The 24,804-nt window shown below is 39.8% G+C and overlaps 1 protein-coding gene across 2 annotated transcripts in view; it reads left to right on the top strand.

Annotated features, from left to right (window-relative positions):
- The first annotated feature begins 1,805 nt into the window (after positions 1-1,805).
- The window catches only part of LOC145356280 (ras-related C3 botulinum toxin substrate 3), a 28,533-nt gene continuing 5,534 nt past the window's right edge, over positions 1,806-24,804 (top strand). The window contains exons 1-6 of one of the 2 annotated variants that reach the window (XM_080208837.1): positions 1,806-2,049; positions 17,208-17,279; positions 17,362-17,479; positions 19,653-19,715; positions 20,269-20,428; positions 22,021-22,280. In XM_080208837.1, coding sequence (XP_080064963.1) covers positions 2,015-2,049; positions 17,208-17,279; positions 17,362-17,479; positions 19,653-19,715; positions 20,269-20,428; positions 22,021-22,172 — 600 coding nt within the window. In that variant the 5' untranslated portion in view covers positions 1,806-2,014 and the 3' untranslated portion in view covers positions 22,173-22,280. Of the gene's footprint in view, positions 2,050-17,207; positions 17,280-17,361; positions 17,480-19,652; positions 19,716-20,268; positions 20,429-22,020; positions 22,281-24,804 lie in introns of those variants that run through there. The other variant, XM_080208838.1, reaches the window with a different exon arrangement.

Here is a 24,804-nt window from a genome sequence, read left to right on the forward strand (position 1 = left end):
GAGGAATTTCTTCTCATAGAAGTTAGTGAATCTGTGGAATTCTTTACCACAGACAGCAGTGAAAACTGGTTCTTTAAATATGTTCAAGGCTGAGATAGACAGATTTTTAATTAGTAAGGGTAATGGGGATAAATAAGGTGGGAAAGTGAAGTTGAGGATTATCACATCAGAACAGTTATGATCCATTGAGAGCAGACTTGATGGGCTGAATGGCACACTGTTGCACTTACGTTTTATGGTCTTATGGAGGTGAGTGAGAAGCATGTGGTGGTGTGTTGTGGTTTTGGGGTATAGGTGAAGGAGTGAATGAAGCAGATACAGGTAGGGTTATGGGGATTTGGGAAAGTGGATCCTGAGTTGAGAGAGGTGGCTGAGAGTTGGCTATGAATAAGACAGTGGGGAGCACACATTTCCACTGAGTTGGGTTGTTGATGAATGGCATTTTGGGGAGGTTGAGTGGGTGGACCTGAAGACACTCTCTTGGAGAGTCGATGCAGATTTCATGGGCAAATGGTCTCCTTCTGCACTGAAGGGATTCTATAAAAAAAAGGGTGTTGGTGAGTGAGATGGGTGGGATGAATGGGAGGTGCGGTATACGTAGGTGGGGTGAATTGTGGCATAGGTGTGTGTTGATGAGTGGGGAGGGTGAGGTGAATGGTAGGTGGGGTGTAGTTGGATAGGGTGTGAGGTCTTGGGGTGAATGGTAAGTGCAGATGGATGTTGGTGAGTAAGGATGGGGTGAATGGAAGTTGTAGTGTCAGTGGGGGGGATGAATGGAAGGTGTGTAGATGAGTGAGGGTGTGAGAAGAGTGGAGTGAATGGGGAGTGGAGTGTAGGTGGGCGTTGGTAAGTAAGGTTGGGTTGAATGGAAGGTGTAGATGAGTGGAGTGTGAGGAGGATGAGCTGACACAGTGGCACAATGGGTAGCACTGTTGCCTCACAGCTCCAGGGACCCGGATGCTCCGGTTTCTTCCTTAGGTTTATTGGCCATGTTAAATTGCCCTTAATGTCAGGGTGATTAGTATGGGTAATTACATAAGGTTACCGGGAGAGGGCCTGGGTGGAACTGTGGTCGCTGCAGACCTGATTTCCTCGTGCATTGTAGGGATTCTATGAGTGGAAGGTGTGGTGGGTATAGGCAAGTTGATGTGTGCAGAGGGTGGGGTGAATGGACGATGTGGTGTAGGTAAGGGAGGAGGGTAAGGTGAATTGGGGATGTAGGTGAGTGAGGAGGGTAAGGTGAGTGAGGGGTATAGGTAGTGTTGTTGTGAGGAGGGTGGGGTGAATGGTAGGTGCAGGTGGGTCCTTGAGTGAGGAGAATGGGGTGAATAAATGATGTGCTGTAGTTGGGTGTTGGTGAGTGAGGAGGGTGGGTTGAATGGAAGGTGTGATGTCAGTGTGTGGGGATGTGCGGAGGGTGGGGTGAATGGGAGTTGGGATGTTGCTGGGTGGGGTGAAGGGAAGGTGTGGGTGAGTGAGATGGGAGATGGGTGGATGGAGCGTGAGGAGGGGGTGCGGGTGGATGGGGGCATGAGAACAGGGTGAGGGTGGTTACGGCGTGAGGAGGGGGTGTAGGTGGATGGGATGTGAGTAGGGGTGTTGTTGCATGGTGAGGTGAACGGTGGATGTTGTTGGATGGTGGGGAGGGCTGGGATTGCCCACATTCCAGTATTGAGGGAGCAATCCGGGATGTAGAGGGTTAAGAGCCTGGCCCCTCCCCTCCCCGTCCTCTCCCCTCCCCTCCCCGTCCTCTCCTTCGGCTCTTTCCGCCGCTGGCGGAGATTCCCGAGCGCACTCGGCTGGCTGGCTCGATCGCTGCCGCACCGGCTCCTCTTTGCGGAGAATCACCGCCTCGGAGCCTGAGGGGAGGAGGGGAAAAGAGAGGAAAAAAAAAATAACCGGGGTTTTTTAATTCTCCCTCTCGGTTCTCTCTGGACACCCCCCCCCCTCTTCGGTGTGATTTAAAGAAGTGAAAGTTGTGGTGCTGAGGGGTATTTGCCGGAATATCTGCTCGATGCAGGCCATCAAGTGTGTGGTTGTTGGGGACGGGTAAGTCCGTTCATCTGAGTGAGCCAGGGAACAATTAGAGAGAGAAAAGGTGTGGGGGAATTAAAATAGCTGCAAACCCTGGACCATACCTGGAAAAATATTATTGATTTTTGTGTGTGTGTGTTATTTAAATTAGGTTGCAGCAAAAAAAAGCCTTTTGTTGCCTTGAGGGGTTTTTTTTTAGATTGAATAGACGATGCTGTGATTTTTGGGGGGGGGGGGGGGGCATTCCCCCCCCCCCCCCCCACCCATTTCGATTTTGTTTTTCCTCTCATTTTAAATAGGTTTTATTTTCTCCCTCCTCCCGTTGACTTTCTCTGAGATTGCTCCCCGCTTGTGGAACAATCGAGTGAATCAGACACTTGCCTCAGCCCCGGGCAGGCGTGGATGGAGCTTTTTCCCTTTGCTTCCACTATTCCAGCCTTTCCTTCCCCCCCCTAGTCCACTCCCCACTCTTTCTCTCGCCCACCAGCGTTTCTTCTTCTTTATTTACTCGCTTTTTTAAAAAAAAATTCTTTTCTTTTCCGCCCCCCCCCCCCCCACCTTTTTTTATTTTGGAGTTTGCCTCTTCCCCTGATTTTGTGAGAGCTGGGTTAGAAAAAGGGCGGGAGGAGGTGGGTGAGTTGTAAGGGGAGAGAGTGGTTGAGAGGGATTAGCACAAAGTTTTTTTTTGATTGGGGAGGGAGAGAACAAATTCCACCTTTTTGGTCCCCACACAGTCGACAACTGAATTGTGTGCTGGTCAGCCACCACTTCGGGTGTAATGGGAGCACAATGGCTGGTAGCTGCTGATTTTTTTTATATATGTATGGCATGGTTCACACACACACACCCCTCCACAGAGTCAATAATTAGCTTCAGTAATGCTGCAAGATGGCTGGTGATGTGGACACTGGCTCAACTCTTGCTTATGAGCTCTGCTGGGGGAAAAACACAGCTTTAGAGGATGGGTATTCCTCACGTTGGCTGATTTGGTTATTATAGCCCTGTCTGCGGAATTGGGTTGTACATTCTCAGAAATTGGCTGTTGTGAATACGTACCAGTATGCAAAACCTTGATGCACACTACTATCTCATACCACTGGATGCCAGTTGTAGTAGTATGGGTCCTTTTAAGCACAGCATGAATATGATGTTTTAAAAAAAGTAGCTCAGGAAGGGATGGTAAACTATAGGTAACATTATCATTTTAATTAATTTTTTTATAGAAGAAAATCTCTAGCTTATAGTACGCATGTGCAAAAGTAATGCATCCCTTGTAAATATTTTACTGCTCAAAGGTTTAAAATTCTGCATGTGCATCTACAGATTTATTATCTCATTTATTTTTCCCTTGAACTAATTCATTTCATGGGTTGGATAACTGCCATGCTGATCTCGTCAAGTCACAAAGCCATCAAGTGGAACAGTTCATGTGTAGAGATGGGAGCAAGAATTTATTCCATGCCTTATCGCATCTCAAAGTGCTTAGTATGCAATTAAGTAAATTACTTTACTGAAGCAGCCTTTTGTTATTTAGGTAAGTGTGCAGTCACTTAATGTATGACATGTTACAATCAGCAATGGGAAAAATGACCAGTTAACTTTTGGTTATTGGTTGAAGAAAGAATACTACTCATTACACAATTTGGGATCTTTACACCCACCTGAAGCACCAAGACAGGAAGATGGTGTGCAACCAGCCAAACTGGGCTGCAGAGGTATAAACTCGCATGAAGAATTGAGGGGGGAATGACGAAAGGAATGCGAGATTAATGGCAGAGAGGGGAATGACATAATCTATCATTGTGAGCGACAAGTCTCCCTCATTCCTGTGTACCCAGTTCTCTCTAATAGTTATATATTTGCCAACTGATATTCACACACACACTGTCATTGCTAAAATTCTGTTATTGCAGGCATTGAACCTTTGCAGCTTGAGGTCTGGGTTGTAGTGAAGGCTTTTTTTATAATCCGCAAGCTATTAGAATTTTAAATGTCTGGTGTTGGGTTGGAGTCTTTGCTTTAAATGAGGATGCCTAAATTGTGGGTGATGTCTTGTGCTGACAAAAGCAGTCATTTTCTGTGTTTGGGAAGGGGAGTTGTTTATTGCTTTTGGTTGATCCAGAATATTAGATTTGTAGTATGATGGATAGGGCATATCTCTGTTTAGTTTGAGCCCTATAATGAATTAAAATTCAAATAATTTGTTATCTGGAGTTTGCAATACTGATATATAGTAGTCATATATCCGAGCTCTAAAGAACAGTAATATTAAAACTGTTTTTGGGTTACTTTCACTGATTTGCATCGGAGCAACTGGCTCACGACTGTAATAATGTTTGTGCTAGTTTCCTCAACTAAGCAGTTGCACGTCTATTGCGTTAATCAGGTCAATTATTGTGAGGAGGAGAGGTGGTTGTTTTATGTTCTGAAAATGTTAAAATGTCCATATGTTAATGACTCCAAAAAATGTTTAACATTTGATCCATGCCTGTCTAAGTAAATGTGAAGTGATATCTGGCACCATCCAGTCATGTTTTGCTTTCAGCTGCTGTTCTAAGTGGTCCTACAGGAGATTGTACCACTTTGGCTGCAGTCTGCAGTGCAATTTTGGAAATCAAAAATTGTGTAACCCATGCTGCTTACAGAAGCAGCACTGTTTGCCAAGTCACTAGTAGTGAGATGTCATCTCATGTTGGCGTGTAGGCAGGATTTTATCCATGACCTCTATTCAAGTTAGCCAATCTCAGCCAAGAGGAGACTGGATGGGTGAGCTACTCAGTCATGTGCATAGGTGCCACCATAAGAACATAAGAACATAAGAAATAGGAGCAGGAGTAGGCCATCTAGCCCTTCGAGCCTGCCCCGCCATTCAATAAGATCATGGCTGATCTGTCGCTGCTCAGTTCCACTTTCCCGCCCTCTCCCCATAACCCTTAATCCCCTCTCTTATCAAAAACCTATCAACCCGCATCCTAAATATATTTAGCGAGGCAGCCTCCACCACTTCAACGGGCAGAGAATTCCAGAGATTCACCACCCTTTGAGTGAAGAAGTTCCTCCTCAACTCCGTTCTAAACCGCCCCCCTTTTATCTTGAGGCTGTGCCCCCTAGTCCTACTGTCTTTTTTGAGCGGGAAGAGTCTTTCCACCTCTATCCTATCCATCCCATTCATCATCTTATACGTCTCAATGAGATCTCCCCTCATTCTTCTAAACTCTAACGAGTACAAGCCCAGTTTATTCAGCCTCTCCTCATAGCTCAACCCCCTGAACTCCGGTATCAGCCGAGTAAACCTCCTCTGCACTCCCTCCAAGGCCAAAATATCTTTGCGCAGGTGCGGCGCCCAAAACTGCACACAGTACTCCAGCTGCGGCCTCACCAATACCCTATACAGCTGCAGCAAGACCTCCCTACTTTTATATTCAATCCCCCTCGCTATGAAGGCCAGCATCCCATTCGCCTTCCTGACCACCTGCTGCACCTGCAAGCTGGGTTTTTGCGACTCATGCACAAGGACCCCGAGGTCCCTCTGCACCGTCGCCTGCTGCAGTTTTTCGCCACGTAAGTAATAGTCCTTCCTACCATTCTACCACCTGGTTCCATAACTACATCCATGGAGCAGGACTAACAGGTCATTTTTGTGCAATTGTGTGTGGACCAAACAGTAGTAAAGAAGTTAACAACAAATACTAACAGGTGTGATATCTTACTACTTATCTAGAAGTTGGAAATGTGAGTGGTTTTCGAGGGCCTTAACTTGGAGTATTTTCCATTCATTAGTTCATTCATGCTGTCATGATCTAAATATGTTTAAATGCAAAAATCTGTTTGTGGACACCATGCTGCAAAATTAATTTGCAACCCAAGAAGCTTTATTTCCATTCTTGGAAAAATGATTAAAGTTCGTAGTACATTTCAGATCTTTGTCTTGCTGCATGTGTGAAACAGCATGTCCATAAAAATCTGGAATTAAAAGCTAATGTTAGTAATAGTGACCATGAAATTATCATTGATTGTCATAAGACCCCACTTGGTTCACTGAAGCCTTTTGGGAAGGAAACCCGTCACCCTTACCTATATGTGATTCCAGACCCACAGCAATTTGCTTGATTCTAGGATGATTAGGGACAGACAACAAATGCTGGCCTTCCCAGCGATACTCGAATCACAAAAAAGAATGTTTAAAAATGCATTTATACAGCAGTGTATTGTTCTCTATATTCGCTCATGCTATACGAAGTATACCATATATACCATGCACTCAGCTGAGATAATGAGTTGGCACACTTTTTTTCTGTTTGTTCAGGTCAGTGTGAATGCATAATTGGAAATGATTCCTGTGATATGATCATGTCTCCTACAGTGGACTGCAGTAGCAGTGTTCATTTATCTGAAAAGTGATTAAAATTTAAATTCCAAGAAGGGAAAAACAGCTCTGCATGATCACAAGATGCTAAGGTGAAAACAGTACATTTATAAATCTTAAGTCTTCCCTGTCCTGGCAGTGAACAGCTATTTGGAAAAAGCCTCATGACGCCAGAGCATCAACTTGGAGCTTTAATTAGCTAAAGAGAATAATTACAAATGCTGGAATTTTGAAATGAAAGCAGAAAATATGTACAGGAGATTTGTCAGTATTTGAAAAGACAAAAAAAGGTAATGTTCTGGGTGTAGAACTTTCAGTAGAATTCATCATCTGAATTGCTTTGTACATTTTGGTGTAAAGCATCTATAATTATGATAGTGTTTCTCTGCAGATGGTTCCCAAGGCTGATGCTTGTTCAACTTCAATGGGGCACCTGCTGGTTCTGCTAAATCTGGGAATTGGAAGACCAGCTTTTTACTAGGTTTTCCCGTTAGCTGGATTTATCTTGGAGTGGTTAATGAAGATGTTCCTGGGTTGTGAGAATCATGCAAGAGCTCTATTGATTGATGCTAGTTATAAAAGGTGAATAAAGGTAGCAGAGGGCAGACTTTTAGCCATGATTTTATAATTGATGGACTTCTATTGTCCCCAGTTATGAATTCTACTAAAGTCATTGAAGGGAATATTTGTAAAATTTCAGATGTATCTCACCTGCTGCTGCTAGAGAATTGTAAAATATGCTGTTGTATCTTCAGCAAGGACAGCAAAACTCTTTGACCAAACTGTCCCAAGTTGTGCTGTTATACCAAGGCTCGAACTAATGGATTGGAATGGATCCTTCAGAGATTCATCTCTGCAACTGCAGAAAATAAAACAGCTGTTTTACTCCTTCCTTTTGCTTTTGCTGGTGGTTGCTGGGATCTGGAATGGAGGCTGTAGTATCTGCTAAATTGAACTTTATTTCCATTTTGCATGTTTTGTTTGTGAAGTAATGTTAAAAACTGAACTGGAGTACAGTTTCTAGACTTTTTTAGGCTCTTTTATAATCATCTTTTGCATTCTTCACAAATAACTTCTTAACCTCAAACTACATATTTCTTTTACCACCTTCCAACCATTGCTTCCTTATTTCATTCTTAACAAAATCATCTGTCTAAGAGCGCTGCACTTTTATCATATTCCCTGCTTCAGCTGAGAGAGTAGAATGGGTGCTGTCAAGTTGGTGATCACTTAATCATGCAACGCGCCAGTAGGGAAACTGTTCTATATGTGGTTTGTTACATTTTTCTGTACGCCATTGTGGCACCAGTGTTCCATCATTTTACCATAAGATGGTGCATGGATCCAAGTTTTATCATGTCAATGGCTGAACATGGTTTGGAGAATGACTGATTACCTTTCAAAATGCTGTGACTATTGTTTGTTAAATGTTGCAGCATTTCTGTATCCAAGTTTTAACAGATCAAGTGTTCAATTTGGGTTGGTTAAAAGAAGATGTTGGCTGGAAGCCAGAGGAAACTCCCTGCTCTTTCAGTAGTGCCAGTGACTGTCCATTTGAACTACATTGGCATGGTTTGTTTATTTATGAGGGAGCTCTGTAGGGTTGGCTGTTGAATTGGAGGAGGTGCTGTTTTATAAAAATGAGGAGGAAGTTTATTGGAAGGCATACCATAGCAGTTTCTTTTTGTGATCTTTGTAACGGGGTTTTAAAAAAAAATTTAAATTGGGTGCACAATATGTATTAATGTATGTATTGCGGTTTACTTTGAATTTGAAGAAAATAGACAAAATAGTTGTTGCTTTTGGTGGGTTACCTGTAAGGGTTCCAATACGGTTTTCAGTATTCCCAGTTAGAAAGGAAAAACAATTGGGATTTGCACTTCTTGCCACTTGCCAATGACCTTGGTGGCAGGTGAGAAAAGATTGTACTCCAAATTGATATTCAACCTCATTGACTGCTGTGCCAACCCTGCATGTGTAGACTTGTGTACAAAGAATGGTCACTTGGGTAAAGCACTGGGTTGCCAATACCCATGAAACCATTTTTCCACAGTTTGTGCCTTCAGAAGACAAAAGGGGAAAAATCTTACAATAAAATCTTAAAATTTTAATTGATTTTATGTCTAGATGTTAACCTGCATTATTTAAAATTGCTTTGTTGGGAGGGGACTATTCAGTGTGCCTTCTCATCTATTTTATGGAACCTCTAAGTGCTGATGAAGGGGATGTATGTGGTGTCATGGTATGTGAGCTACCAAGATGACAAATTGGGTATCCGAGAAAAGCTTTGTTATCAACTGCTGCATTCAGCTGAGCTCTCTTTTTGCTGGTGAATTACATTTTGGATTCCTGTGTGTGCGTATGTTTCCTCCCCGTTAATCATTACATCATCACTAACCAATGAGGAGTGTCTTGAGAAATATAAGGTGGTGAGCTCTGCTTGGAATGTGCTATCTCAACTTACAGATGATGTAGCTTTCTGACAAAGAATTGGGGCTTTTGGTTACTTAGCAACATTAATTGTTTGATGGTTTGCACCTTCAGAATGTGGGGGTTTAATTCTGTGATGGGCAGGTTATTTAAAATGCTGCATCGCCGTTCTTTGTAAAATGTTTCGATGTTAAATATATATAGTGTAGCACTGCAGAATTAATTGTATTTGACAAAAGAAGCATTGTCTTGCAAACAGGATCATTTTGGTCAGTGATGTGATAGGTATTTGATGTGAATTACATTGTTTTGTGCCAAGTATTTGACAAACAAGGTTTACCAAGTATTTCTTTGAAGTCTACTTTCAACAACAATTCTGTAATCTCTGCCTCCTCCTCCCTATCTACCAATTTTGTGGTTAAAAAAAATGGAATAGGGATGTGATATCAGTAATTACATTTTTTTATATAAAACATTGGAGTATTATAAGTGCCACTCCCTGGCTTTTTTTTTAAGATTGTTCCATTTTGAGCTCTGTTTGCATTTGTATTTCATGAAGGCAGCTGTATTGTTGTAATAGCTTCAAAATGCTATCATATTCTGATTAAATTCCCAGGAACTACTTTTTCTATAGAATTGTGTATAGAAATAGCTGCTAGTTTGCTTTGTTTCAAACATTATAAGCACATCTAGTTTGATGGGCACATCTTATATTTAGCTAGTAACGTGTATTTTTTAAAATTCTAGTGTTTTGTGGATGCACTTACGGTAATTGCATTTATTCAGTCACTATAAAACAATTTAATTGTTCTAGATTATTTTCATTGGACTTGGAAAGGTGTATTTGAGATTTGTCCTCTTTTTCCTGCGAAGTCACAAATAGTAGGCCTTGGTTGTGAGGAATTTCTGCTTTACGACACAGTCCACTATCAGCTTGTTTGAGATTTGTGTTTAGAACTCGACTCTTTCATCAATTCTTGGACCTGGATGAAGCATGAGGTGTTGTGATGCAAATATTGTGATATAGATTGAGTGACTGGGTAAAAACCTGGCAAATGGAGTTTTTTAATCTGGGGATCTGAAAGGTCAGGCACTTTGGGAAGAATCACGTCAGATTATTATCTGAATGGAAAGAGAAGTAAGTGAAATACTGAGGAATCTAAGTGTTCTAATGCATGAATCATAAAAAGCTAGCAAGGAGGTCTAACAATTAGTTTAGAAGGCAAATGTCATTTTGGCCTTTATTGCAAAGAGATTGGAGTTGAAAAATAGGGAGGTTTTACAATTGTACAGGTTGCAGGTAAGGCCTCAACTGGAAAATTGTGTACAGTTTTGGTCCCCTTACCAAAAAAAAAGTAAGGGGGGGACTTGACAGGGTGGATGGTGAAATGTTTTCACTGGTGGGAGAGCCTTGAACAGGGGAACATAGCTACAAGTAAAAGGCTGATCATTTAAGGTGTGTAGAAATTTCTTTTTGCAGAGGGTGGTAACTCTCTGGAATTCTCTGCCCCAAAGGATGTTGGAGGTGGATAGATCGAGGAATAGAGGGCTATGGCGAAATGGCACAGGAAAGGAGCTGAGGCTGGCATAGATTGGGGTAGCCTTGAAGGGCCTAGTGGCTACTCCAGCTTCTATTTCTTGTGCTGTTATGTACCCTGCCTTAGGAGATGAGGCAACAGCCAGATGACAGAATTAAGTGATTATGACCAGCACTGTTTGCCATTTGGACCACCATTTTATTCTGGAAATAACATTGCCAGAATGATCAGTCACAAGCAGGCTGTCATGGTGCATAGTGACTGTCTGTGGTGTATTATCATATGCATACGTTATTTTGTTGTCGCCAGTGCTATCTGGAATCAGGTGGTTGTCATTTTACAGAATCAGTACTGTTCAAAAATGCGCACTAATTGCTTTTAATTTGACAGTCTCACTTTGAGCCTTAAGGATGGGGAGTGTGGGAACCAGCAATACGATGGGGGCTGGGGGGAGAGGAAGGTTGAATCAATTAAGAGTGCATCAGAAAACTGTAGAAGAACGGTTGCATTTATTCTGTGCAATTGCTGAATGCAAAGGGCTTAACATGTTTGAGTATTGTCCCTTGTTGATACCGCCTGTGGCCTTTATGAATGCACTGACCAACAGAAAGGCACTTGCAGATATAAGATAAGTCGTGTAATGCAAGATTTGAACATTTTATTATATTGCCCTTTCTGCTGCTCTATCTGGCAATTGTACGTTAGTTCAATAATGACTGTCTTCAGTTGAACATGCAGGAACATGGTGACAGGGCTGAGATGAAATTTTCTTTTGCATTCTATTTGAGAAATTAAGGATTGAACATTGTAATACGCTTCTAGAACTCCTAAACTTGATTCTGAGGAAGACTGAGCAATTTTAAAGATTTTGTGGACACATTGTGTTCAGGTACACAATACATCAGCATCTGTAACTGGGGGGGAAAAAATGACGCTGAAGACATGTTTGGTAAAGTTTCACCCCTAACAAAGAGGACTGGTGTAATTGTGAACATTTAGTCTGAAAGCAAATAAAATAACAGAATGAAGTAAAAGTGTTCCCCAGCATGATGGGACCAGATGCTTTTGAGGTGGTGTAACCTGTGAGATCAGAATAAGAGATTCTGGACTCAATGTGGCATGACTACGAATGAGATTTGCACGAAGTTGCAATCCCAAGAAAGGAAGCAGTTTCCAAGTGAGACTATTGCAGATTAAATTCTTGGATTCAAGAAACTTTCACGTCACTGGATATGGTGATGTAGACTTAGAAATCAACCTAAGAGACATGTAGGAGGCTAGTTAAATCCAGGCAAAGCTTTTGAGCAAAGGCAATAAGCTGATGTGAGAGGAGGCCATCAATGAGATCAGAGCCATAGAAATGGCAAAAAGAGATAATTGCAAGGGAGCTCTTTCCCTGAGTTGGCAGGGAAGGTCCACCAGATTTCAGCAAGGTCAAGGTCACAAGAACCGAGTTCATGGTCCAGAAGAGATTTTGATGCTACTACTGCCATCGACCATTTAAATGCTCCCCATTTCCAGACCAAAATGCTATGCCTGTGGGAAAGTCAGTCAATTATTATTAGCAGGAGTGGAGGAAGCAGCCATGCACCAAGTCAATGTGATAAATTTAAACCTGGAAGTCCTCATTGTGCATTGATATGGAAATGTAAGTTGGTGTTATTGAGCAGTCATATTCAGAGAACATGAAAAACACAATACATGGAAGTTGAGAGCAATCAGGCTGAAGGTATAATTCCAACATCCACAGTAAAAATGGAAGTCAGACGTTCAGAACTTGCTTTTATCATTGATATAGCTGCAACAGTGTCTGATACCTCAAGGAAAATACCAGAAGTCCCTAAATAACACTATCTTTTGCAAAACTGGTATGAAATGGACCAGTTATTCCAGTTAGGTATGGTTAATGTTGGGAGTGGAATATGATGTTACAGCGTTACTTGCCATTGGTTGTGGTAGAAGAAAACAAAGCCTCTGTGTTGGGAAGGAACTGGCTGAAGACAATATGAATAAAGTGGACCAAGTTACTTTATAGTGGAATTCAAGAAGAATATGTCTGACATTGAGAAAATGTCAAAAGAAATGGTCTTTGAGAGCAAGGAGAACCAAATGATAAAATTAGCAATCAATTAAGATATTAAATATTATAAGTCAGATTGTGTAAATGTGGACATTCTTGCAAGATTTCCTGTGAAACCTGATTCACTTTTAGCCACTGAGTTATCTAATTTGCTTTACGTAACACAAATGTTATTCCAATGTCTAACAGAGAAATTAGTGACAAAACTCAAGAATATGATGCTTGATTATGCCATCGAGTGGGTTGCTGAAAAAGAAATTTCAGGAATATTTCACTTGTGAATGTAGGTCAATTGTATTTGCTGTGGGGTTTGAGCTATTATTCTGCCAAGATTTAAAGAGAGTTTGCTAGAAGAACTTCCATGAAAAGCACACCAACGTCCATGCAAAAGCAGTAGCTAGAGCTGCCTTTGTGTGCCTTGATGAGAAATAGTCCAACCAAGATTCTCTTCTAGTCCATGTGAAAGCAGTATCAAGAGCTGCTTTTGGTGTCCAAAGAGAGACTGAGATATTGAAGAGTTAGTGAAAAGTTGTGACGTTGTCTTGATGAGAAATGATCCAACCAAGGTTCTTTTCATTCCATGTCAAACACAAGGAAAATGTGGGAATGAGCAGTTGCTTTCTTAAGGGAAAGCATATCATGTTTTGATCTATAGCTATAGCAAGTGGATAACTGAGTCCATACCTAATACCGTGACTTAAGGTTTTAAGAGGTTGGCTTGCTATTTATGGATTGCTCAGAGGTGTTGATGTCAGGTAATTGTCTACAGTTTACATCAAAAGAGAAATATTGATGTTAGAATGGAGTCAAACACATTAATATCATGTGTCAGTCAGCATCAAATAGTACTGCAGAAATAAGTGCATGAAATTGAGGTCTTTGCAGAAATATTTACTAGCTCTAAAGCTAGGCATTAATTTCCAAGTTTCTCTTTCATTGTCTAGACAAATTTTTGTGACAGAATAACCTGACAATTTACAACAGGTTTCTCATCTTACGAGTTGGTGTTTAAACAGGCTCCTAAGATGAGGTTTAGTTTGCTTAATCCTGAGGTCAATGGCAAAATAAGAGAAAAAGATAAAACCAGGCATGAAACTAGAGAGTTGAATGCTGGTCAGAAGATTGTGATGCTGTTAACTGAAGTGATGAGAAGTATGTGATTGGAGTTGTTTTATAGACTAGGTGCTTTTACATCTCGTGAAGATTGGAGAGTGACTCGGAGCGTCACGTAGATCATTTGCTTGAAAGAGAAAGTATGAGGAGGGGAGGAGCAGAGGAACCCTTCTAAATTGAAATTTCTTTTACAGCCCAAAGAGAAAGTCAGAAAGAAATTGAAAGCCAAAAAGAAACTGGAAGTTAGCTGGTATTGCACAGGAAAGTGAGTCAGGTATTTGATTGAGACAAATTAATGTCACAGCTTCAACCATTAAATGGAGTTGATATTCAAAGTTCAAATTTGATACGGCAAGTTGTTTAGAGAGCGTGGTCAAGCTAATGGAAAAAGAGTCCAGCCAGAGAGAATCCAGATAAGTGAATTGAAAGGATGAAGAAATGTTTAACAAAAATATTTAAAAAAGAACATGTACCGATGTTAAGGAAAAACATTTTTATTTACATGTAAATTACTCCAGTAATTTTGGTCACGTGTTTTGGTTGTGATGATCGAAACAAGCACTCAAATGGGTTAAATTTCATGGAATGTTTATGTTAGTTTAATCCTATTATATCTAGAAATTAAGCACATATACCATTTTTGCTTTTTTTTAAGTGGGGACGGAGTGTGGAATATTGCAAGATGTGTGCATTTTGTAATATTGCCCTCTCTGCTGCCCTTCCTGTGGAGAAGGTGTGAATACAGGTCAATAATTGCTGTCAGGAGCAGAGCATATGTTCACCTTAATGCAGTATACAACAAATAGTTTGCTTTTTTTTTAATGTCTGATTTATTGACAAGCCATCCATTTACCCTGTCTGACATTTGTTGTAGAATAAATCAGGTTACTATTCCACTCTCCACAACTCTACCACTATAGCTAGTGACTATTTTCTCATATTTAAATTAAATAAAAACGCTTCTAATTTAAGGTGGAAACAAATCTGGTCCAATACGTGTGAAATATTTTGAACATCATTAAATTCTGTTAACAAAAAGACACCCAGCTCCCACGTATGAATCAGTGTTTTTGAAATTGAATCCCTTAAGTTAAAGTTTGTACGGGATAATTGTTCAGGTTCTGGTGAAGCATTATATCTGATCTGTCACTTCTCTGTAGATGGTCTATTGACAGGTTATGATAATACAAAAAGCAGATTTAAAGAAAGCACTTTCTCCCTCTTCGATTAGGAAACATTTTTGCCTGTGTTTCCTGGCAAAATTTTTAAGCATCTTTTTTCCTTGCACCTTACATCCTTCTGGACTTCTACTGGAGTAGAACTGCACTGGTACTGAACCTCACCCAAGTAAACATTACTGCAAATGGCAGTTTATTCAACTGCTGGAGTACACAGCTGAGCTGAATCCTGCTTTCTTATCAACAGCCATACATATGAATATTTTGTAGCCGGATAGCTGTTAGAAATGTTGCATGTTTATACATAGAATCTAATTTGGCAAAGATGAGCAGTCAAGTTCAGACTTCCAGTTGGAACGCCTCAGTACGTTTAGCCACAGTAGCAGCTATAATAGTTGTATTTTTTTAACTTTTTGGCACACATCTGTCTGCTAGTTTATAAATAATAAGCCATTTTACCTTGATGTCAGTGGCATGTTAGTGTCACTACTTCTCAAAGTGCTGATTTTATGCATGCCTGCCACAATTTAGATGTAATATTACCATGTCTTGCTAGATCATGCATCCTGGACCACCACACCCCAACCTAGTCTTAGCAACTAGCCACCTGCTAATGTTACATTTGGTTTGCAGTTGGTTACACAAAATCTGTGGATGTAGGAATGTTCCACTGAGTGTGCAACCATGAATAGTAGTAAAGCAGAAAACGCTGGAAAAATTCAGCAAGATGATCAAAGTGCCTTCCACACACAGCTTCATACTGCTTTCTTCACCTGGAATTCAAGAACTGGTTTTTATTCCATTAAGTTTGAACGGACTCCAAACCTTCTTTCCAGCTGAATTGAATCAATTCTGTGGCTTTATGTTGAGAATACAATAAACAATGACCAAAACCTGCATTTCAATGCCCGTGCCGCTGACCCCAAGATAAAAGGACCATTTAAAGTGACTTCAGGAAATATTTGACTCCGTTGATTCTCAAGGAACAATAAATGATGGGCGAAGTGCATTTACCAATCTCTAAACCATGCGATATAATTGGTGGTATCATATTTGTCAAAGGGTTTTCCAGCAATGTAGTGATGGAATAGTTTGACTGAGATGCGTTTGCAATACTGGAATGCCAGAGTTCCAAGTTGGGACTGCACGTAGCTGCAATTTGAAGTCCTCAGTGGATTATATGTGAACTACTAATGAAATGTGTAGACGGCTTTTCCTTATCTGGAGATTGTGAGATTAACTTGCTCTTTTTAATAGAGTATTTAAATATTAATTTTAAACTCAAATGCTTTCTAAAGTAAACCTTACTTTTAAATTGGCTGAAAGTCCATATCAATGCAAGTTGCAATCCTCTGCATGAAGATCTCTCTTTGATGTCTTCATGCATTTCGTATGGAAGAATCTGGTGTTCCTTCAACAGTGCTTGTGTGTAATTTGCTTACTGATGATTCCTTGGTTTAAAAAAAAGATATCCAAAGGAAACTTAATTACTGGGTGCAAAGCTTCACTGAGCACTTGTGTATAATCACATCTGGTTAGAGAAGGGGTTAGGTGTCAGTCACAAGCTGAGTTGTAGACCTACATTCGCAGGAGATCAGCTGGACAACCATAAAAACAGGGCATTGCATAAAGCCAAAATATTTTGCATCAAATCAAACAGCATTTCAGAGTGTGAGAATTGAAGGATAAACTTGTCAACACTCTGACTCCATTTCAACCCATTCCAATATTGCACAAAACCATCACCACCATTTCTGTACGTCTGTAAATTATGCAAGTAAGGTTCTGGGTTACAAAGCCAAGGTTTTTCTACATTCGTTCTCCATGTTTGGTATCAGGTTTAAATCTTTCGGACAACGCTTTGGGTAAGAAATAGATGATTTTTTTCTAAATCAATCAGTAGATTTTCCTCCAGTGGTCTTGATTTTTGCATTGTGTAAGAATAATTGTGCTGAATTCCAGTATTTCGTACAGGAATGATGACTGAATTTTTATAGATAATGATTTTTTTAAATGCTCCTACAAATTGTTAATATTTAGATTGTAGACAATAGGTGGGAATGCTGGTCGAATGATGAAATTCCTGCAATATTCATGTACAATTAACATATTCTAAAATGAAGGATAGCAAGCATCAGAGATGAAGCTTGGATTTAGAGGTGGGGTGCTGATGGGCAACTCAGTGGGACGCCTGATTGCGCTTAACAATTCAGTCATTGATTTGGTGCTTATTTTGTTTCCATTGCTCAAAACTTTAGGCCATGGAAATTCAGCACAGTAACTAATAAATCTGGTCAGAACTCTGTTTGAAAATGAAAGATATAATTAAATGGACAATATGGATTTTGTGGTTAGTAAATGTGAAAGCTGCTTGATTGTATTGAGTTTGTGTATCCACTTTAGCGCAAATTTAGACTCCTATAGATTGTTTTACATTGTTATTAATGCTAATTTATTCTTATTTACAGTGCTGTAGGTAAGACATGCCTACTCATCAGCTATACCACCAATGCATTCCCTGGGGAGTACATCCCAACTGTGTAAGTATTTGGTGTAGATTTTTCAAAACTCTTGAGCTGTTTAGAATTCATCAATCAAAAATATAATGTTTTAATTTTGTAGATTTGACAACTATTCAGCTAATGTTATGGTAGATGGGAAACCAGTGAATTTAGGACTCTGGGACACAGCAGGTCAAGAAGATTATGACCGACTCCGACCCCTCTCTTACCCACAGACGGTATGTTACCACCTTTACTTTTACTCTTAGCAGTTTCCTTCCTTCCTATCCCGGAGATTTGATTCTTTTTGCTAGAGCTTAGTTTGGACATTACAGATCTTCCCATATGTCAAACAAGTAATTGTTACTTTTCTGAATCTTGATGGTAAATGTTGAGCAATCTGTTTTTAGAAGTGTGTCATGTATGTAAATTCCCTGTTATCCTTGCCTGAAGTGTAAACAGGCTTCCTGTATTTTTGAAACGTGATGGTAGTGTAAAATAAGATTTGAAGTACTGTAATCATCATCACTAGTCAGTGATGGTTGGAGCTCCTATGAATGTCTTCCACACCACCATTGACTTGCATATTACCTGTTGTCTTTCCATCAAGCATCCCCCTCCTTTCTGCCCAAAGGAGTTGGCATTTTCTTGACATGCCCAGGTTAATTAACAAGCACTTAGCATTGAGCAGTGGGTCCTGTTTATTGTCATTGCAATAGCAGGATTGACTCTATCAAAATCTTTTTGTCCTGTTGCTTGTCAGGTTAAATTGTAGTAGGCAGGCAGACAGACAGACATGTCATATTCTGGACCAGACCCATGTTGTTTTTGTTAATGTTTCAGTGAAGGCCACAACAGTATTCAAAATTTTTTGAGAATTTTGTATATCACGATTTATGGTTTATTTTCTTGGATTGTTTATGAAGATTGAGTTTTTATTGGTAAGGCTCAATATGATAGACCCCTATCTCATTTGATTGTCTTTGGTTTCACTAATTGGCTTGATGAAATTTCAAATATGAGCACTTATTTAAAAATGTTATGAATAGCCACATTTTAATGATCACAAAGCATTTATAGCACAGAAACAGGCCATTCAGCCCAGCAAGCTTATAGCTATGTTTCACACAAACCACCTGTCTTTATTTATCTATTCCGATCAACATATTTCTTTCTCCCTTGTAGTTATATAGCTTCCTCATAAATTCATCAGTACTCCTTGCCTCAACTACTATGTGATAGCCAGTTCCACATTGAACTATAATCCAGGTTTTAAAACAAAATCCAGAATTTCCTTCTGGATTATTGCTGATTATCAAATGTGTATGGTCTCCAGCTTTGGTCTTCCTGACAATGGAAACATCCAAATGTGGTCTGTCTGAGGTTCTATACAAGTTTAATTTCTTTGCATTGCAATTCTATCCCTCTGGAAATAAACCCTAGTGCTTTGTCTTTTTTCCTTTCATTATTTTCAGTATCACTCTTTTTACTGATATATTTGTATCCATGATTCCTTTGTTCCTCTATCCCACTTAATTTATTTTCAAAGGAACACAGCCTCCTTATTTTTCCTACAAAAATTCACTTGTCTCATTACTAAAGTTGCCAATTGCATGCCCATTCTGCAAGTTTATTTGTGTCTTCCTGTATTTGGTCATAGTCCATCTGTATACTAACAATTTGGAGAATCTACAACATTTTGAAAATATATTTCATGTAAATAATGAACTGCAATTATCCCAGTTTCATTCTTATCAAACACTACTTCACACACTTTGCCAAGTTGAGTCGCTGTCTTTAATCCTTTATTGTTATTATTTGTTTTGTAACCAGTTTGTAGCTACTTTTCTTCTGACTCTGTGTTCTGACCTTGGTCGTGGATTTACTAGGTGGTTTATCGAACGCTTTTTGGATATCCAAATATTACATACACATCACAAGTTCAATAATCTTGATCATAAATTTTGAAATCTGTGTATATTACTCTGTTTTTAGTTTTGGAAATGATTACATCCTTTAATTCTGATCACTGTTAAAATAATAGTCTATAGTTTCCTGGATTTGTTATTTAGACAGATCATATTAGATGTCTGCCAATTTGCTGGCACTGTTCCCTTTCCTAATGAACTTTTCTATCTATGTAATAAATAATACATTGCTATCTTTTCCCAAAGTTTTTTAATGTGCATCATTGCAATCCATCGAGACCAAGCAATTAAGTTTCATTAAGTTTGATTAGTTTAATAATAATCTTTGTATCTTAAATGTTTTCATGTTGTGCCTTGTTGATCTCCATGCCAAATTGATTTATGACCTTCCCTAAGAATCCAGGTAATGGTGATGAATTCTTATTTACATGGAACAAATTGAAATTTTTTCTCCTCTTTGCGTTTTTTCCCTTTTTTTTAATAGGACGTGTTTTTGATCTGCTTTTCACTTGTGAGCCCAGCATCCTTTGAAAACGTCAGAGCAAAGGTAATGTTAAAGTGAGGCTTCAAAACAAAGTTTACATATATGTCAGTTTGAAGCTTTGAGCGGTCTCAAAAGTATAGTCATAACCAGGAAACCCAGTTCACTGGGTTTAGAGATCTATTTCAAGAGAAGTAAATTGATGCTTTAATCTCCATTTTTGTCTCACTTTTGCAGTGATATCAGATTAATGTTTTCATATATAGTATGGGTGTCATACAAATACATAAACTGTTTTTATAAGTCCTTATCTACCACAACTCAGCCAAAATGGTATACAGACAAACTAATCTCAAGTATATCGGTGTGCTGATTTCTTCCTCTTGTTGGAAGAAAAATGCCTTTTACTTTGGAACCACTGTCTTAACCATTTGAGATCTGGACCCTAAATAAGTTTGAGATATTCCATTGTAGTCTCAAATGAACTGAATCCAAAACACACTATTTTACGCTGTATTTAGTTTAAAATATAATTGCAAGTGAGTGGATTGTGTGAGAAGATTGATATGGAAGAGCATGTTATTTGATGCCATTGTCTTGTCTTTATTATTCCATGCAGTGGTATCCAGAGGTGCGGCATCATTGTCCAAACACGCCAATAATCCTGGTAGGAACAAAACTGGATTTGCGGGATGATAAAGACACTATTGAAAGGCTAAGAGATAAAAAGCTGGCTCCCATTACCTATCCCCAGGGGTTGGCTATGGCCAGAGAAATAGGTGAGTGGTGGTAAAGTCTGGGTAAATTTATGGGATGTGATGAGATGCGTTCACCACTTGGTCACGTTGAAATGAAAGTTTAGCAACAAGCATCATATACAGCTCCATCCAAGCCATGGTCAAGTGCCTCAGGCCGTTGTCTTGACTGAATATTTTTGACTGATGTCTATGGATTGTTGCAACATGCAGACGTGACAATTAGCCAGAGGAATAACTGAATCTATCAATCTGTTTGTAAATGAGGGTTAGCTTTCCAGTTGTTCCCTGAGCAACCAGCATTGAGGCAATGCTGCAGAATTGGGTAAGAGAATTGATGCTAAATAATCATGAAGCCTCCTTGGAGACCTGAGCTGCAACATTGCCTTAATTTTGACACAGTCTTTGGGAGATATCAAAATCTCTCTGCACTGAATGAAATGTCTAATCTAGTCTTTGTGTCATTTTGTTTCTCTTCTGCAGTGTTTGTCCTTTAATATTTCCACCAGCAATGAAACCTGTTTTTCTACAATTTGTTCAAGGATCAGTAGCACAGTGGTTAGCACTGCTGCCTCACAGCGCCAGGGACCCAGGTTCAGTTCCCAGCTTGGGTTGCTATCTGTGTGGAGTTTGCATGTTTTCCTTGCGTGGGTTTCCATCAACAGTCCAAAGATGTGCGGGTTAGGTGCATTGGCTGTGCTAAATTCTCCCTCACTCTACCCAAACAGGCGCCAGAGTGTGGTGATTAGAGGATTTTCACAGTCATTTCATTCCAGTGTGAATATAAGCCTTTTTGTGACTAATAAATATAATTAACTAATTAAAATATCTGGGGACCTTGCTTCAAATTTTATTTAATTTTTAAATCACCACAAACTGGATTTCTCCCTTGACACCAGGTTAAAGTCTTTAACCTGGTGTTGTGAGACTTCTTACTGTGTTTACCCCAGTCCAACGCCGGCGTCTCCACATCATCCCTCCCTTGAAGCAGATTTACCATTTTACTGTAAATATAAGTTGAGTTTACGTTGTTTTGATTTGCAAGACAAAAATCAGTAAACTTTTATAAAAGGACTAAGTTTCCATTGTTGAAGCATTTTTCCAATCTCTGCAAAGGTGATCCTGTAATAGTGAAGAAGCATTCAGTGTGTTATAGCACCAACCTGTCAAGACTTTTTCAGAGATTCTTGTTAGATATTTGAAAAGGGTGGCATCAATTCAGGGACAGTAATTCTCTGCTGTGAACTTTTTGGCACTTCAGTTTGACGGTTTCTGGCAGATGGTAATGTGAAATTAGATCCAATTAACTAAAATTGGAAATAAAAGTATGATTTACTGCACTTTTCTATCAGAGCTGAACAAGAAAGATAGGCTTAATGTACTTAATGTTTCAGGTGCAAGTGGCTGATGAGATATTGAACATTGAACATTAATCTAACTCCAACTTTCTCTTTCAAACTTTCATTGGCCTGCATTTTCTATTTTTACTTCAGATATCTAGCATTCCTTTTATCTTTGAATTTATATCACAGTATGCTTCTTGAATATTAAGCATGATATTGCTTTATTTTTAAGAATTTTCTGCTAAAATGGATGATCTTTTTTATTTATTAAAGGTACTGATGTTGGAGATGAATTGCAGACACTGGGCTCTCCTGTAACCCCCCCGCTACCTTATACCATGATTAAATTCCTTCTACTTTGCCCAGCAATGTGTATACAGCCATTAGGGAATCAATCTACCGAGAGATGCATTCCTGATATTTAAAATTTATGAGAACTGTAAAGTCAGCTTTCTTATGCATTGCCAAGAATTCAACATTAATACCTGAATTCTTACTCCTGTCAATTTTATTTCCAAAATCTATTTTCTTTCATTTGGACTCATTAAAAACAATTATTAAAGGTTGTTAATTGTTAATCATTTTCATTTTATTATTGAGGCAAGCCTTATGAGAATCATTTACTACAGACGTGTTTCTGTGTACATGACACAAACGAGGGACATTCCACTGAGCTGTTACGTAATTTGCTATTTTCTCGGGTGGTACATGGTTTTGTTTTTGTGTAATGTATTTAGATGCAAGTCTGCAGCTCTTTTGTTGCTCAACTATCCTACAGCTTAATCAATCGGATACAAAATTCATTGCTCCCGCGAAACAAGGACTGTAATCAAAATCACAAAGTGGGTCTCTATACAGCTGCAGCGGGAGTCACTGAGAAACAACCTTTTGTGTAAAGACTTCACTAAGTGATTTAAACAAAGTTATAACAGTGAAATAGGCTATTTGGTCCAAGTCAGTTAATGCTTCACTTACCCTTTATTTACCCACTTTTCCTCACTCACCAAGCCGAAATAATCTTCAATGATTTTCAAAGAAGAATCATATTAACCTGCTGAGTCTTTCCAGCACTTTGTTTTTCCGTCAATGTTGGTATAGTTTCTACTTTAGCTTCTAACCCTGGGAGTGAATTCCAATCCTCTGAGCATTCCATTAAGAAGTTTCTCCTGAATTCTGCACCCAATACCAGCTGAAGTCTCTTGCAAAGGTTTTATACAGGCTTATCAATACTTTTCCTGGCTCTTGTATTCCATCTGTTGTGCTCACGCCTAGAATTCTATCAGCTTATTTTACAGCCTTATGAAGCCAATTACTGCCCCATCAATCTACTCTCAATCATCAGTAATGTAAGGAAACAGCACTATCAAGCAGCACCTGCTTAGCAATAACCTGCTCACAGACACTCCATTTGGGTTCCATTAGGGTCACTCAGCCCCTGACCTTGTTACAGTCTTGGTTCAAATATGGACTGAATTTCAGACATGGAGTGAGATTGCCTGCCCTTGACATCAAGGCAGCATTTGATTGGATGTGGTATCAAGGAGCCCTAGCTAAACTGGAGTCACTAAGAATCAAAAGGAATGCTCTACACTGTAGTAATACTTGGCATAAAATAAGATGGTTGTGGATGTTGGAGGTCAATTATCTCAGCTCCAGGACATCATTGCAAGAGTTCCTCAGGGTAGTGTCCTAGGCCCAACCTTCCCTCTATCAGAAGGTCAAAAGTGGGGATGTTTGCTGATCATGTGTCATTTGCCACTCATGATCATTTGCCACTCCTCTGGCACTGAAACAGTCCATGTCTGTATGCAGTAAAACCTGGACAATATCTAGGCTTCAGGTGACAAGTAACATTTTATGCCATGCATGTGCTAGACAATGACTAGCTCCAACAAGAGAGAATTGAACAATTGTGCCTTGATATGCAATGCCAATTGGGAGTGGCACTGTGGTTAGCACTGCTGCCTCACAGCACCAGGGGCTCAGGTTTAATTTCAGTGAACTTTTTTGTGGAGTTTGCATGTTATTCCCATGTCTGTGTGGGTTTCCTCCAGGTGCTCTGGTTTTTTCCCACAGTTCAAAGATGTGTCGATTAAGTGAAAAAGTGAGCTCGGTGTATGGGGTTATAAGGAGTGGGCTGGATAAAATGGTCTGTCAGACCTAATGGGCTGAATGGCCTCCTGCATGGCACTGATTCTATGATACTGTCACTGAATCCCCCACTAACAACATCCTGGGCATTATCATCAACCAGAAACTGAACTGGACTAGCCATGTAAATACTGTGGCTACAAGAGCAGGTCACAAGCTAGGAATCTTGTGGTGAGTGACTCCCCAAAGCTTTTCCAGCATTGACAAGGCACAGGTTAGGATTGAAAGTTGTAGTGTGTGGAATACCCTCCCCTTGCCGGGATAAGTCCATCTCCAACAATGCTCAGGCAGCCTGCTTGGTTGGCATCTATCCAACATCTTCTACCTCCCCACCAATGCACTGAAGTACTCGTGTGTACCATCAACAAGATGCATTGCAACAACTCAATAATGTTCCTTAGACAGTACCTTCCAAACCCAAATCTCTACTATCTAGAAGGACAAAGGCAGCAGAACACCTGCAAGCTCCCTTCTAAGCCACACATCATCCTGACTTGGAACTATATTGCTGGTCTTTCACAGTTGCTGGGTCAAAATTCTGGAACTCGCTAATAGCACTGTGGGTGTAGCTACTGAGACTGCAGCAGCTGAAGAAGGCAGTTCACCACCACCTTCAAGGGCAATTAGGGATGGTCAATAAATGCTGGCCTAGCCAGTGAAGCCCACATTTTTAAAAAATGCCACTGTCAGAGGATTATCCTACAATCCTCCTGCTGTTCCAAACGCCAAATCTAATGTTTCTAACTATAATTATTTTCCACATGCTTGCTGACTTGGAACTTCCTATCTGGGGCTTTTTAGCTGATTCTCCTATCCTACTGAGTTATGAATGGTTTTTCTGAAGCCGCTCCTTTTCACAAATATTAGCTGCATTTTTAAACAATTTTAAGACACTGTTTTTACATT

Source organism: Carcharhinus amblyrhynchos, chromosome 21 (genome assembly GCF_965287045.1).
Source record: "Carcharhinus amblyrhynchos chromosome 21, sCarAmb.v2.hapA, whole genome shotgun sequence".
Classification (NCBI taxonomy): domain Eukaryota; kingdom Metazoa; phylum Chordata; class Chondrichthyes; order Carcharhiniformes; family Carcharhinidae; genus Carcharhinus; species Carcharhinus amblyrhynchos.